Source organism: Electrophorus electricus, chromosome 2 (assembly GCF_041902795.1).
Source record: "Electrophorus electricus isolate QZ-2024a chromosome 2, ASM4190279v1, whole genome shotgun sequence".
Lineage (NCBI taxonomy): Eukaryota > Metazoa > Chordata > Actinopteri > Gymnotiformes > Gymnotidae > Electrophorus > Electrophorus electricus.
The window spans coordinates 36989700-37006650 of record NC_137498.1 but is presented as its reverse complement, the minus strand read 5'-3'; the positions used below and the strand labels follow the sequence as shown (position 1 = coordinate 37006650).

General features: G+C 44.7%; 1 protein-coding gene across 3 annotated transcripts in view; it reads left to right on the top strand.

Moving 5' to 3' along the window:
- The window catches only part of csmd2 (CUB and Sushi multiple domains 2), a 194523-nt gene that overhangs the window by 165092 nt on the left and 12480 nt on the right, over positions 1-16951 (top strand). For 2 of the 3 annotated variants that reach the window (XM_081701997.1, XM_081701977.1), the window contains 10 exons: positions 965-1153; positions 2274-2459; positions 3348-3542; positions 3855-4028; positions 4126-4299; positions 4393-4566; positions 7633-7821; positions 8020-8193; positions 9311-9493; positions 16299-16475. In XM_081701997.1, the coding sequence (XP_081558123.1) occupies positions 965-1153; positions 2274-2459; positions 3348-3542; positions 3855-4028; positions 4126-4299; positions 4393-4566; positions 7633-7821; positions 8020-8193; positions 9311-9493; positions 16299-16475 (1815 nt within the window). The remainder of the gene's footprint in view (positions 1-964; positions 1154-2273; positions 2460-3347; positions 3543-3854; positions 4029-4125; positions 4300-4392; positions 4567-7632; positions 7822-8019; positions 8194-9310; positions 9494-16298; positions 16476-16951) is intronic. The other variant, XM_081701988.1, reaches the window with a different exon arrangement.

Genomic DNA, 16951 nt, shown 5'->3' with positions numbered 1-16951 from the left:
TGCATGGAGACATTTACTTAATGCTGTACCCCAGATAGGAGTTGTAAATTCCTAGATTTGTCCCCAAGCCAAGATCCCACCCATTGCGGCTAATGGATGAGTGGCTCAATTGAGGTATCCACATTTACCATCTTAATGGTACAATTTGTTGGAGAGGCCCACCACTCATAAGATCTGAAATGAAGCCCATTTCATTGCCATAACTCCCCACCACCACCTGAATCCCCCCCCTCTCAGTGATCTAGCCTTATCTGATCATCTGCAGTGTGCCAGAGCTCTTCAGTCCAAAAAGAAACAGACATAGCTGCAGGTTGTGTTTGCCCTGAATTAGCATTTTTATGGAGATCTAATGTGGCCATAGCGATTAAGTGTAATGGATGGGAGGCATTTCTTTTCTGCCCCACTTCCTGTCTTATCTCCCAGTCCCTTTACTTACATCATCCCAGCCAATATTGTTTTACACCTTTACCCCCTTGGTGTGATCTGGCCACATGATTACTCACAAAGTTCCTGCCTCAGCCAACTCTGAAGGGACATTTTTTTTACTAGAGTTATCTGAAAGTCCCATCCTGGACATGCTGGCATTTTTTTTTTTTTAACTGTCAACTTGTTGCAATGTTGAATTATGTATATTATTCTTGAGCAGACAAATATCCAAATATCCAGCAAGTGTACATAAACAGATTCAGGGTGTGTTATAAATCAGTCACTTTTACAGCCTTTTGTGAGCATGCACATTTTACAGTACATCTCTAATCAATTCCTGCTCTGCTGTGTACCATGGTTCTTCTTAATAGATGGTTTTATCCACCATTGCATTAATATGCACTTTTGACTGTGAACAAAGCAAGGGACTGGAAGCAATAAAAGATACACTGAAGAAACAGATTTGCAGCAGACAGCACAGACTGTTATTTTATTTTGATGTGTGTGTATATGTGATGTGTGTGTGTGTGTGTTACAGCGGCATATTGTAGTCCCCCTAACCCTCCAGTGAATGGCTCAGTGCACAGCCAGACAGGCACAAAGCTGGGAAGTACCTTACGCTTCAGCTGTGACCAAGGATTCCGTATGATTGGTCAGAGCAGTGCCACCTGCACTCGCTCCCCGCAGGGCATCCACCAGTGGAATGCTCCAGTACCCCTGTGCCAAGGTGGGTTAAAAGCACTCATCCAGAACCCTTAAGTGTATGTTCCAAAGCCATTTCCTGTCTTTTTCCCCTGTCCATCACCATGTCCTCCATTTTCAGTCTGCCATCAATATCACGATATTGTTTTGCACCAAGACTAATGTGGCAGCTTCTGTATTCCATCAGTGTCGGGGCAGTGGTTATGTCTGGTCAATTGCCCATCGCAATAAACAGGCTAACCAGTGGCTTTAGTGCACACATTTTTGTTAATGTGTTGTCCAAGGAGAGAAACACTTAGCACAGAGACAGTAAGCTATTTCCCCATAATGATTTGCCATTTTCAGATCAGCCATTTTCTAGCCTCCCATGCACTGTTCCTCACTGAGTAACAAGGCTTTTGTCTGAACGTGAGGCAGGTTTTAATTTAACTGGGCAGGTGTGAGGTACTGTAGGCTGTGAGCCTCAAAGGACTACCTCCATTATGTTAGAGTACATTGAGAGCTGCTTTAAATACTAGCAGTCATTGGATGAACACGTTAAAATTAACAGTCCCAAGGTGACGATACAATCAGCATAAGATCAGTGGAGCTGTTTGTATTTGAGTTTGTTTGTGTGTGTTTACGTCTCTGTGCAAGATTATTTTTAAGGCATGATCAAAAGATGTTTCTCTTGAGAGAGCAGTAATTTAGAACCTTTGCACATAGTATGTAATTTAGAAGCTTCACACATAACCCCACACATCCTGAATGTGTATAGCTTCTGGAAGAGCTGCATTGCTGGTATTCAGAGAGATTCATCTCGCTCCCCTTTACATCACATACTGGAGGCAGCAGGTGGTGAGGCTCTATGCACAGGAGTAATCTTGTTTCTGTATTAAAAATGTAGATGCCACAGTTAGCCTGCTGGTTTGTCCAGTTTGTGTGAGGATATGTATGTTCTCAGTGTGTTTGCAAGTAAACATGCAGCAGAATGTGTTTATTTCAATGCATTCTGTTTTGTTTTGAAGGAATCTCAACCATTTGAAGTGATTTAGCATTTGGTCCCTAGTTGGTCTAGTAGATCTAAAATCTAATCTAATATCCTTTAAGTGACACTTCAGTTTGCTACAGCTGACTCTCTCTCCCCTTCTCCCTTTCTCTCTCAGTGGTGTCATGTGGGATGCCCTTGGCCCCAGTGAATGGCAGTGTGGCTGGTCAGGATTTCACTGTTGGCTTGAGGGTTTCATTCAGATGTAACCCAGGATTTCGACTGGCCAACACATTGCCAGTGTCAACCGTTTGTCAGGAGTCAGGGAGATGGAGCGCAATGGAAACTCCACCCCGTTGTATACGTAAGTTCAAGACCAAAATGCCTCTCACCTTGAAGTAAACTGATGAAATGTCTGCAAACCATATAAAGGATCATTTCCAAAAGGTCAGTAAATCTCATATAGAAGTTCTAGCAATGGTTTGCAATGGTCGATCCTCGATAAGCCTTCAGAGAAGCAATATTAAAAAGTGGATGGAAAGATTATCAACATATCTCATAAACAAAGTAAAATACAAAACCTCAACCTATTACTATAGCTTACTTTACATTTTTGGATGCTACAAGTTAAATTTTATATGTCTATATGCCCCTTCTGGTGATATTTTGAAGGGTTTGGAATATAGGTCTGTTAGCAAAATGGTATGAAATCTGGTCAATTAAATTAATATTTTTCAGAATGTGGGGCTGTTCCTAAAGCATTCTGGTCCTTTTCAGCATTTTGAAGAAGGGGCTACAGGATTATTAGTTAAACTGCTGATATACATGCCTCTTGAGCCAGCTAACTGTGAGTGACTAGACATCATTCAAGAAGATTTGTGGCATACCTGATTGAAAAGCCTTTTCAAGGCTACCCTTCAATGAAAATAGCACAGAGGTCAGCCAAGTCCATCTATAAATCTTGAGCAAATAGGAAAATGTTATGTACATAGTTTCTGTAAAATGAGCTATGAGAGGTATACCTGGCTGACAACTAGCCTGCAGCACACTGAGGACTGATGAGTTGTATTTTTTAATCCAAAACATTTCATCACGTATAATTATTTTATTATTTATTTTATTTTTTTTTGGGGGGGGGGGGGGGTGCAGGGAACAGAAGAGGTACCACAGCTTTATGGTCTGCAAACCAGTGAGTGGCAGCCATTTAATCTATGGTTAGATAATTTGACTCTGAAATGTTTTGGTTCACCAGCTGTCACATGCCCTGACATCAGCCACTCTGCAGTGGAACATGGAAGATGGAGGCTTATTTATGGTATGCAGAATCATTATGAGTCCATGATGATGCTCACCTGTGACCCCGGGTACTTCTACAAAGGTCAAAGGGTTATCCGCTGCCAGGCCAACAGCACTTGGGATTACCCTGAGCCCAGACCTGCCTGTGAAAGTAAGAGCTTTTTTTTTTTTTCTCTCAACTTAGAACTAATCACCCATAAAACCTGCCAAGTATTGTGTCAAAGGTTTTGTAAGCATTAGGAAATTATTCATTATCAAAAAACAATTTCTGCTGTAAAATAAAATATTTTCATCTTATCCTTCAGATAGTTTTTCCTACACTGTTTTGTTAGTTTGTATCTCTGAAAAGTGACTGCAGATGAAAAACCTGCATTAATCATGGAAACAGCTAGAAGTAGCTTGCTAAAGCTCATGTGTCCTTGCATGGGGTGATGGTGTGTGTGTGTTCTTCTTCCTCATGTAGTTATTTCTTGTGGGGACCTTGGAATGCCTCCCAATGGAAACAAAATTGGAACCCTGACTGTGTACGGAGCCACAGCAATTTTCTCCTGTAACACTGGCTACACTCTGGTTGGCTCCAGAGTGAGAGAATGTATGTCCAATGGCTTGTGGAGTGGGTCTGAGGTCCAGTGTCTTGGTAAATCAACCACACTTCTTCATTTTCAGAATATGTTATGTTGTCATTTGATAGGTTTTATGCCTCAAATTCATCCTTTGTGTGTGTTTCTCCTTAGCTGGGCACTGTGGCACTCCTGACCCTATAGTAAATGGACAGATTATTGGTGAGAACTATAACTACAGGGGCAGTGTGGTTTACCAGTGTAATCCTGGATTCAGACTCATTGGTGTGTCTGTGCGCATATGTGAGCAAGACCATCGCTGGTCTGGAAAGACCCCTGTCTGTGTCTGTAAGTATTGGTTACTTGTAATATATGGCAGGTCTTAATACATGTCCTACCACACTGTTGATAATACATAAATTTTATTATGTTATTTTGTAGCTATCACATGTGGACATCCAGGCAACCCTGCCAATGGTGTAACCCAGGGATCACAGTTCAACCTCAATGATGTTGTACGCTTTGCCTGCAATACTGGATATGTCCTGCAGGGGGCTACCAAGTCTCATTGCCAATCTAATGGCCAGTGGAGCAATGTGCTGCCCAGATGTAAAAGTAAGCCCTATAATGTTGTTAATGGTTGTGTTTGAGTGTGTGTGTGCGTGTGTGTGTGTGTAACTATGTCCATTAAGCCAAGGAACCTAAACTCGGTTGTCCAGCTCAGCATGATGGTGAGGAAGAATACTTGCTGTGAGATAAAATTAAATACCAAATCTAGGAGAAACCAAAGTGAATAAAGTAAAGGAAATTTACGGTAATTAAAAATCCTTGTCACGGTGATCTCAGATGTGCGTGTGTGTATGAAGTGTTTATGTGACTTCATTTCAGTATTGTCATGGTAAAGATATGCCCCTCAGTGGTTAGAGATAATGCTTTGGAAGATTAAATGAACTTAGTACTTAAGTATTCTCTAAATGACTGGCATACACTTGTCTGTGTTGGAAATAACCACCCTGCAAAATCTGCACCTTTCTTATGCTTTCCTTTCTTACAGCTGCTGTAAAAAGCACTATATAAATAAATATGACTTTGACTTTTTTTAAATAATTTTGTTTATTTTTGAGATGGAGTAAGTAATAGGTGAGTGTGGAAGCTTTCTCAGGTTGGCTAGAAATGGAAGGTTCTGGATGTGGGCATGTTCAGATTTGGTAGAAGCCCCAGACTGAGTCCCAGCGGCAGGCTCCAAAAGTGCCGCAAGCAGGGTTGTATACCCCGCACTGACAGCTGACACTCCCAGAGGTGCTGCCAGTGACTTGACCTCTCGTGGATCATAAACATGGGTATTTGTGAGGGAGTTTTAGAAATCTTGAGACTTAATCCAAAAAAAGCATGTGTCACTCAGGCTTTCCATTGAGTGGAAAGGACCTACAAGGAGTTTGGTCTGTTTATGAAAGTGAGAATTTATAGTTCATTGCTGTTGTCCTTGCTGCTATAGAGACATTCTCATATCAACATGCTTATGTCTGAAAGGGTGGGCAGTTGAGGTTGTGAGGGATGATGATGATAATCTTGAATTCTGGATTCATAAGAGGATTAGCACCCTTGTGCTTTGTTTTATCAGATTTATCATGTTAATTACAATCTTTGAAGCTTTCTTTGCCTTCTGCCGCGTCCTCCCCGGTCTTTACTTTATTAATATATGTTTATTCTGGCTGAAGGAACTGGAAGTGGTGGAATGTTCAGTCTGCTGCTGTCTCCACTCTCAATCACAGCCCATCATTAGCAGGGAGAGAGGCTGAGTCACAGCTAATGGCACTAAAGGAGTTCATCTGGAAAGGCACAGGCCATGAGCGGTATCAATAATTTAGGGGGCTCCTGAACAGCCACGCTAATCAGCACCAATTTGTGTCAGGCCAGGCCACTGGAATCTTCAAAATGGCTTCCTAACACCAAGCTGATGAGTCCATGCCAGACTGGAAAAAATTATCCCTCTTCCCTACCAAATAGCCATTGGCCAGAGGCTGAAACGATTCTAATGTTCAATTGCGGGACAGATAAATTGGATCTCCTTTTCTCTTTATCTGCATATCTGCATTATCTCGCTCTCTCTCTCTCTCTCTCTCTCTCTCTCTCTCTCTCTCTCTCTCTCTCTCTCTCTATATATATATATATATATATATATATATATATATATATATATAATTTATTTATTTATTTATTTTGTGTGTGTGTGTGTGTGTGTGTGTGTGTCTGCGTGTTGCTATCTCTGTTGCACCTCACCAGCATATTGAATTAACAGTGGTCTGTTTGTGGATTATGGTTATCTTGTAAGTTGTTAGTGACAGTGCCATAGGTCAGGGCCATGCAGGCAGTGTTACTGGAACTGAGGCTAACTGAAGGCATTGGCTTTTTTAATCAAATTGTTTAGGGAGCCTTTAAAGGCATTAGCATGCAGTAAGTTCTGTATGTTCCAGTTGATCCTATTTAAGGAATTGAACGGAAATGTAAACAGTCCTTTGCACATATGGACTCAAGCTTAGTCTTTTATTATGGAAGCTTGTTTATGTGACTCATTTGAATTGCTCAACATGTACAACTCCTGTTCTAATTCTAGTTCTAAAATATGTGGAAATTCACTGTGCTAGTACTAAAAGTCCTAGAAGTGCTCAGCGCTCATTTCATCACTTAAGTTCATAGCATGAGCTGCCATTTGGGTCCTGCCTACAGACAGTGCAACCTAACCGAAATAAATGTCCTTGTGTCATGCTATCCATTTCATGATTAATGGGTAGCAACATGAGCTGAGCTGAACCAGTGAAAGTAGGGGAGAGTAGTGAATAAATCACCAGGCTGTGTGAGGAGTTGGAGTGGCTCCGGTGCCACCCTGCCCAGAGAGCGCCACCCCGGCACGTTGTTGGCCATGGAGCGGAAGAGCCACTCCCCTCAAAAACCCTCTTATCTAACCCCCCCACTCACGTCTGGATCGTTACAGCGACACAGTATAAATAGCCTGAGTCCTTGCCCCCCACAAGCCAGTGTGGAATTGATGGCTTATTGATAACATCTGTCAGGCATTTTTAATGGCAGCAGTGCTGGCAGGGCTTGTTCTGCCTGCCTAACATCCTCGTCCTCCCTGGCCCCACCTCTGATGCCAGATTGACTGGGGCACAGGGCTGATGCCATCTGATGTGGCACAGTCAGCATGGGACTGGGGAACTCAGAGGTGGGTGGGTGCATGGAGTAGGGGTTGATTGGGAGCCGAGTGCAGTGCTAATCCTGCCTCTGGTTCTCATCTTGCTCAAGTACACTCCCTCGTGCTTGTTGCTCTTTCCATCGGGCTCTGAACTGACAGAAACTCATCTCTCCCTCTCTGCCTACTCCCTTCTACAGGGCTCTACATCCATCACGTTCCCTCACTCTGCACAAGGGCTTTAAACGTTTAAAGTCCATTTGGGCCATCAACTTTCACTTTTTTAGGTTCAATTATTTTGCTGAAGGTTTTGTCTGTGTGGGTGTGTTCACATACACACATGCATGCATCTCTCTCCGGGTGTATCTGGGATTTAGTTTTTAATTGCCATGGACATCATACATAAGCCTACAGTACATGCTTATTACCATCTGTATTCCCTCAGCACCTGCTGTTATTAGTCTCCATGTTTGCTGTGTTCCCCCGCCCAGTCGTGAACTGCACAGATCCAGGCCATGTGGAAAACAGTGTCCGACATGTCCTGCCCAGCGGGCCCCATCGCTACAGCTTCCAGACCACAGTCTCGTACACCTGTAATCCAGGCCACTACCTGCTGGGCACCAGCACGCTGACATGCCAGGGAGATGGCACCTGGGACCGCACCCTGCCCAAGTGTCTCTGTGAGCCTCTGGCTTCCTGCAATATCATATTCTTACCATTTGTCAATAAAATGTATCCAATTATCCAAATTATATACATATGCATAGGTAAGCATATGTTTGTTTAGTATTTGTTGTGACTGTTGTCTTAATGAAAAGTCAGAAAGATGTAAAGTAAGTCTGCCTGTGCATTTCTCCCCATCTTTGACTGTGGTGCAGTGGTGCTGTGCGATCATCCCAGCATGGCTCCGTATGCTCAGATCTCTGGGGACAGGCGTGCCGTGGGTTCAGTGGTCCGATTCGGCTGCATGGGCCAGCGCTCCATCGTGGGCAACACCACCCGCGTGTGCCAGCTGGACGGCCAGTGGAGCGGCTCCCCACCGCACTGCACTGGTACCAGGGGCCCTTTCCCCCTGCCCTCTCACATCCACACTGCACACAAACATGGCTCTTCCACTGCTGCCAGCAGCTGTTTGTGTAGGACTTCAGATGCCTTTTCCAATGACTGCACATCAAGGATGCTGTAAGCGTGGGACAGCATGTCTGATTGGCTCAGGGGCTTCTGACAGGGATAGGCCAGTGCTGCCTGAATGCGGGTGTGTGGGGGTGGGCCCAAAGGACGAGTGCTCTGTCCATCCATAAAGAGCTCTAATCTACCCATATCACACAGGGCTACATAGACTGCCATACACCAGCCAGGTTATGAGCTGCCCCCCCTGCTCCACTATAAAGCCATCAGCCCCATCATGGCTCTCAGATATGGCGGCCCATAGTCTCATCCATAGCAGTAAAACCATCCTGACAGGTTAATGTCACAATTCATGACATTCATATTTCTCAAAAATTGCAGCTTTCTCGTTCCCTGCTCCCTGAGAGCAGGCCAGCTATTTTAGTATGGCGCAGGCCGTTCCTGCTGGAATAAATATCAATTCCAGAGGATATGTTGGTGGCAGAGGTGGAGGAAATTACTAGAGTCTCTAAATATTTGCTTAAATTTAAAGAGGCTTCCAGGATTTGTGGGTGTTTGTGTTGAGATGCCAGGCAGACAGATATGGAGCTGGCATAATCATTTGAAAATGCTGCAGATGAGCTTATATTGTGAGTAGATGAATGTAGGGAAATGTGTTGTCCCCATAGTGTTATTATTGAAAGTCTATTATCACCTGACTTCAGTCTCCCAGATCTCTCTTAATTTGTTTCTCATCACCAGCATGTGAGAATACCCACCTCTGAGAGTTGTTTTATAAGCATGAATCAAATTATTTGCTGTTTTTATTACTCAGTTAGCAAATAGTAATAAGAGTAAATTTAACTTCTATAGCACCTTTCACATACCCAAAGATTAAAATACAGTACATTATGATTTTTTAAGAATTCAGTGTTAGATTACAGATTCAAGGCCATAATGGAGTTTGCAGCATTCTGTCTGTTTTGGTTTGACGTGCTTTAAGTAATCTGAGTTTGTCTACTTTTCTTTCAAAACATGGTGTGGATGTCTGTGTTATCCCAGGTGATGCTGTAGGTAGGTGTGGTGACCCTGGCTTGCCCGTGCACGGGATCCGTCTGGGAGAGGAGTTCTTGGCGGGCAGCGTGGTACGCTTTAGCTGTGAGCCAGGCTATGTGCTGCGGGGCTCCTCGGAGCGGAGCTGCCTGTCCAGCGGCATGTGGTTGGGCATCCAGCCCGAGTGCCAGGGTGAGTGGGCACTAGAGTGATGCCAGCTACATTCGATAGAACAGTGCCACATGGCGGTGCAGTCCATCACAGTGGAGGACCTCTGAGATTAAACATATTCCATTAATGCCTTATTAGTGCATCATAAATGGCTTTGCGCAAAATATCATACAACAGGGAAAGGGAGCAAGGAAGGAGACTGAAGGAGTGAATCTTCCCCCTGTATTAAGCACTGATCCTCTGAAGCTTTACTGTAATTTTGTAAAGGCGCAGTATCTCCTGGGGGACACACTTGCCCCCTACCACCAATCCACTTGCATATTACACTTGCTGGATTGTGAATATCAGGCAAGCATGCCAGAGCCCCTGCTCCTGGAGACTATAATAGGTCTTGATTATATCCCCCCCCCCCCCCCCATTATCTCTCTTCCCCTGCTTTGTCCCCTTTCTCTCACTTTTCCTGCATTGCCATTCAGCTCATGCCTCTTAGGGTTGAAGCGCCTGTAGACAGAGGGATGTCAGGAGAGCAGAAATACCCAGGTTAATTACCCAAGGGGACATGGCTGGCATTTCTTTCTCCTCTCCCTACTTTAGCTGTTTCCTTTTATTTGAAGGAAAGGCCAGAAGGTGCTCTATTTTTTCAAATGTTTATAATCTATAGGCTTCACTATTCCTTTGCTTTGTTGTACCAACAAATCTATATTTGCTTATGTGTATATATACCAATATATCTATAGGTAGGGGTGTGTGTGTGTGTGTGTGTGTGTGTGTGTGTGTGTGTGTGTGTGTGTGTGTGTGTGTGTGTGTGTGTGTGTGCACGTGCGTTCATGCGAGCGCGCGCACGTGCATGTGAGTGTGCGTGCATGTTTGCGTGCATGCTTGCGTGCATGTTTCTGGACATACGGTGATTGTGTACTGTGATATTGATTTTGCTGTTGGGCCATTGTAATCTGCACCAGTGCATTGAGGTGGTATAGTGGTAGCTCAGTAGTGGATTCTCAGAACATGTGCATGATTAAAAAGAAGAAATCAATAAGAAATCAATTAAGAATGTGCATTCTTAATACCACATACAAGCATAATGCTTTGAAGCCACACAAAGATAAAGGACACACAGACCTTCGTTCATGCCCCAAGAAATATTGGAATGTATGACAGAAGAATATTCCTCATAATGTCTTTATGTACAGATAACAGAAACAGCCAGCTAATAAAAGAATGCATTTGCTATGAAAAGTGTAGCAGAGCCTTTAGCCATCCTCAGGAGCATTTCCCTGGAACAGGAGGAGGTCCCTCTCCTTGGGTGGTGCTCATGTAGTAAACCTTTGCACAAGCTAAAAGCCAAATGAATAAAGATCTGTTGAAGCTGTGTAAATGGGTAAGTTCATCTTAGGGCTCCAGAGAGGTGGCACAGGTTTTAATCACAGTAGTTAGGGCTCAAGGGATGGTGGTGCAGTACTGGAGGCCTTCGTGGTCACTGCTCTTTCCCTGCCTGCTGTTGCAATGCCGTTAGCCATTCTGGGAGGTGTCACACATCCACTCTCAGTCCATGACTACAACTTTCGTCTTCCCTGGCACAACCTCACCACCAGTTTATTAGTGTCACCTGTGTCTTATCTTTGCTATGCTATTTATTCTCTCCAGTTCTGTTCATTCCCTGCGAAGTATTATCGCTGTTCTATCGCATGTACTGAGCAATTCCCTGGTCTGTATATATCTGGCAATTATCCTCGCCTGTTTCGCTTTACAATTGTTGCTTGTTTTGCTACAAATAAAACTCCACTATCCGCAAGTGCCTGGCCTGTTCTGAGATGTCACAGAATACTTCGCCTCCTGTACAGACAACGGAGCCGGATATGTTGCTCAAGCAGTCGTAACCCAGGGAAGGATGCTGGGGCAACATCAGCAGTTATTCAAATGGTTCACACACTCAATGGATATGCTTGCTAAGCAACAGACGGAACAACAGAGGCAGATGGCAGAACTCAGCAGAAACATGAGTGATATTTGCACTCATCTACAGGCTCTAGACATGGCACCCCAATCCTCCATACCTTCTGCCCAACCGCTGGCTCCTCCTGCTGCCTGCCCGTCTTTCCCGGTCAGCAAGCCAGATAAGTATGATGGTGCACCTGACAGGTGTCGAGGATTTGTGTTACAATGTGAACTATATTTTGCTAGTACCCTACCTAACATGGATCAGGCAAAGATAGCCTTTTTCATATCCAGCCTTACCGATAAAGCTGTGGAGTGGGCCACTTCGGTATAGGAAATAATTAAGGGGCTACAAATGAGCATTTCCTAGCACAATTCAACTCTGTTTTTGATCAGCCACATAAAGGCAAAACCTTTGGGGAGTTACTCCCTCATCTTCATTAGAGTAATCATCTGTAGTGAAGTATGCACGTGAATTCTGCACCATGGCAGCAGGTAGTGGTTGGAATGAAGCTGCTTTGCTGGTAATGTTTCGAAATGGGCTAAACACAGGCATATTACAGGAATTGGCATGCAAGGATGAGAACCTCAATCTGGACCTGCTGGTTACTCTGGCCATCAGGTTGGATCATTTACTCCAGGAAAAGAGACCATGCAGAATGGGCAGAGGTCATCCTGTACCCCGTGTTAAAATGGAGCCATATATAGGGAGTCTTCTGAGGAGCCTATGCAGTGCGATTCTTCACATCTGACTCCTAAAGAGAGAGACAGATGCATTCAAGATGGTCTTTGTCTTTACTGTGGTGAGGCAGGACACGTATTTCGTGAATGCAGAGTGCGACCCCATTCTGCACAGATCAAGGGAGAACGCAGAAAACCCATTTTACGTGCTAATCATCCAATGACATCTGATGAGTTCTTTCAATATCCCAGTCTCCATCATCTCTTCATTTTCTCCCTTTGTATTTTCAGCACTAGTAGACGCTGGGGCGTAGGGGAATTTCATCCACAATCAACTCGTTCAGGACCTGGAGATCCCTCTGGTGCCACTATGAAGACCATTCTGTGTAACTGACCTAGACGGTGCCCCAGTAGGCATTGGATCCATAACGCACAGAACAAAGCTAATTTTTCTGGATACCAGTGCTCTCCAATCAGAACATCTATCGTTTCTGGTTATTAAGTCTTCAGAAGTACCTATCGTCCTGGGCCTACCCTGGTTGAAACACCACAATCCACACATCTCCTGGGCAGATCAGGAGATAATTTCCTGGTCACCGTACTGCTTCCAAAATGGTCTTAATCATTCTATGCCTCTGATCTACTCCACAACTATCGATAGCCCGGAGTATGAAGAGACAAATCAGATTCCCCAAGAATACCAGGATCTCTTGTTGGTGTTCAGCAAGGAAAGAGCTACTCGACTTCCCCCTCATCAACCGTATGACTGCAGCATAGACTTACTGGATGGAACAACTCTACCCAAAGCACACATTTACCTACTTTTTCAGGAGGAGGAGAGAGTGCCATGGAAGCCTATATAAATGAAGCTCTGGAACAGGGTTTTATACAACCTTCCACTTTTCCCATTTCCTCTGGTTTCTTTTTTGTCAAGAAAAATGATGGAGGTCTACAACCATGCATTGACTATCGGAGCCTCAATCAAATCTCCAAAAGGTACACTTACCCTTTACCTCTCATTCCGGTTATTTTACGAAATTGGATTTAAGGAGTGCTTACAACTTGATCAGGATTAAGAGGGAACATGAGTGGAAGATGACCTTCATCACCACTAGGGGGCATTACGCGTACAGAGTTATGCTGTATGGCCTCAGTGTCACGCCTTCGGTGTTCCAGGCATTCATAAATTATGTACTGTGGGAATATATTGGAAAGTTTGTGTTTACGTGTTTACGTGACTGCCAGCTGTGTGATAAAGGAAAGAAATGTGAGTTCCATCGTCAATCAATCTCATTTCTATGGTATGAAATTAGTCAGAGTGGTATAACAATGGACGGTAAGAAGATTGAAGCTATTCTCCAGTGGCTGATACCCACAACTGTAAAGAAGTTGCAGAGTTTCCTAGGTTTCACCAACTTCTATCGTCACTTCATTAGGAACTTCGGCTGCGTGGCTGCCCCTCTTATTGCTCTGCTCAAAGGGGGTGCTACTAAATTACACTGGAGTCCAGAAGCAGAACAGTCCTTCAGCCAACTCAAGAAGGCTTTTACTAGAGCACCTGTTCTTAAGCACCCTGATCCCTCGGCTCCTTTCACAGTAGAAGAAGATGCCTCTGAGGTCAGTGTAGGTGGTGCTGTCTCAGAGAGCTGAAAATTCCAAGTTGCATCCAGTAGCTTTTTATTCTCACAAACTAACACCAGCAGAGCACAACAACAGCATTTGGGAAAAGGAGCTCTTAGTTGTAAAACTAGTTCTGGAGGAGTGGAGACACTGGCATGAGGGAGGTAACCATCCTTGCCTAGTCCTCACTGACCATAAAAACTTGGAATACATGTGCATGGCCAAATGCCTCAATTCCCATCATGCCCACTGGTCTATTTTCTTTTCATGTTTTGATTTTTTGATTACTTACCATCCAGGCTCCTGCAATACTAAGGCTGATGCCCTTTCACATATGCACCTAGGGGAGACAGAGGACCCAGAGACACCTGACACCATTCTTCCTACACAGATAAAAGTCGTATCAATAAGGTGGGAGATTGACAAGGAGACTGAAGAGCTACTGACTGAGACAGAGTTCCCTGTGGAGTGCCCAGAGGGTAAGCTCTTTGTACCCGTTCAATGTCGCGATAGGCTATATACCTGGGCACATTCATCTTTGGCAACATCCTGGACATCCTGGGAAGACCCGTACACTGCAATTGCTGTCAAACCGGTATTGGTGGGAGTCACTAGCCAAAAAGGTTCATAGGTACATCTCGTCTTGCTCCCAGTGCAAGACCCTAAAACTCTCCCTGCAGGTAAGCTCATGCCCCTCCCAATGCCTGAATGACCTTGGACACACAGAGCAAATGATTTCATTACTGACCTACCTGAATCTTTCAGTCACACCACATTTCTGACAGTAATCGATTGGTTCTCGTGGGGAGTTTGCTTTATTCCCTCTTCCTGTCTACCAACAGCTTTCCAAACCACAGAAGCCCTCTTTAATCGTGTTTTCCAGAACTTTATTTATTTTATCGGATCAAGGCACCCAGTTTACATCACAGGTTTGGTCTGCATTTTTCAAGCACTTGGAAGTGACCATGACTCTTACATCTGGCTATCACCCTCAATCTAATGGCCAGTGTGTGAGAATGAATCAGGAGGTGGGCAAGTTCTTTTACTGATTCAACTATCCTACGGACTGGTCCATATACCTTATATGGGCAAAAATGGCACAGAATTCACTTACAAGCTCTGCCACAGGTATGACTCCCTTCAAATGTATCCTCAGTTATCAACCTCCCATTGCCCCTTGGACAGTGACGCAGACGGCGGTACCAGCGGTGGACGATTTGATGAGACGCAGTGAGGGGAGTGTAGGAGTGTAGTGTAGGAGGAGACATATCAATGTATTGAGCGGGTATTGCAGAAATACAAGGAAAAGGTGGACCGTCACCAAAGAGTGGCCCTGGAATACAAGCCAGGAGACTGTGTATGGCTATCCATGAAAGACATGTGTTGCACTGGAATCTGTCATAAACAAAGGTCTGAAATACATAGGCCCTTTCAAGATATTGAAATGGCTTAACAAGGTTACATACCAGCTCGACCCACTGGCTAATTACCACGTCTCGCACGCGTTCCATGTCTCTTTTCTCAAACCTGTCATTGCAGGACCCCTTGATGATATTTCACTCAGTGTTGAACCTCCTCCATTCATAGACCTCAAGGGGACTCCGTGTTTATGCTATTCACCAGATCCTGGACTCTAAGAGGCGAGGGGGCACTGTTCATTATCTGGTGTATTGGGAGGGCTACGGTCCTGAAGAGCAAAGCTGGGTCCCAGCCAAAGACATCCAGGATAAGGGCATACTTGCCGATTAACACTGGCAATTCCCGGATAGACCTGATCCTCGTCCCCGGGTCGTCCACTCGGCATGTTCTCCTTTGGCCACTTCTCTGGTTGTGCAGGAGCGTCTGTGGGGTTCGGTGGTCGTTGCAGGTTCCCTCGGACCTCGGGGATCCTGGACTCCTGGGGGGGTGGTCATGCAACCACTCTCAGTCCGTGACTACAACTCCCATCTTCCTCGGCACAACCTCACCAGATCCGCATCGCCAGTTTACTAGTGTCACCTGTGTCTCATCTTTGCTATGCTGTTTATTCTCTCTGGTTCCATTCATTCCCTGCGAAGTATTATTGCTGTTCTATCACGTGTACAGAGCAATTTCCAGGTCTGTATATATCTGGCTATTACCCTCGCCTGTTTCGCTTTACAATTGTTGCTTGTTTTGCTACAAATAAAACTCGGCTATCCGCAAGCGTCTGGCCTGTTCTAAGATGTCACAGGAGGATGGCCACATGGTGCCTGTCCTGCCCCTTATTCTAACGCTAAAATGCTGGCTTTGGGAAACAGCAGGTTGTACTCAGTGGCACTGCTGTGATTGAATACAGGTTAAACCAAGGGGCATATTTTATTAGCTATTCAGACTCCTGCTACAGTGATGCCCTTGATCTGCTAAAGACCTCTAATACTGTGTTGATTCGTCTGTTTTTGAACTAACCTTCTTGTCAAACACATGAACACACACAAGAGCATATAAATGTTCCTAAGTTCACATTGCCCCATTCCTCAGTGAGTTTGTACTGTCAACATTCTCCCCCTTTGCTTACTTCTTTTTCTCTCCTCTGAGTCTCATTCTCCTTCATTCTCTTGCTCCCCCACAGTGGTGTCATGTGGGAATCCTGGCACTCCCCGGAATGCCCTTATCCAGTTCCACGATGGCCTCGTCTTCTCCCGCTCGATTACCTATGCATGCAGGGAGGGCTACTATTCCACAGGGCTTCTCACCCGCCACTGCACTGTCAATGGGACCTGGACCGGAGACATGCCCGAGTGCACAGGTTCCATTGCCCTTGACACCTCCAGCTCCAGCTTGTTTATAAGGATGCCGTTTTACCCCTCACCATGCAGATTATGCCAGAACTTTCAGAGGCCACGCTTCCTAATAGAAATGTATATGCTAAGGGTGAAGAAACTTTGTGGTACCATGGGACATTGCTCAGCATTATTCCCGTTCTGGGCATCAGACACCTACACTGGCTGTGTTAGAAAGATTAGTCATGTCCTACTCCTTAGTACTAGGCAGTGTGGGTAGCCTCACTCCTGAAACACACTAGGGTCACCAGCAGCCATTAGGGCACTTGGGTTTGACTTTTCTAGAGCAGGTGTCTGGAAAAAGTGACTACTGTCTTAACTGCTGACACTTTATGAAAGAAAACTGCTTTTGTTTTGAGTTAAGCTGAGATGAAATATGCTATAGGTGCAACAGCTATAAAACTGACTGACTCAGTACAACAAACTTTATTTTATGGTGCTA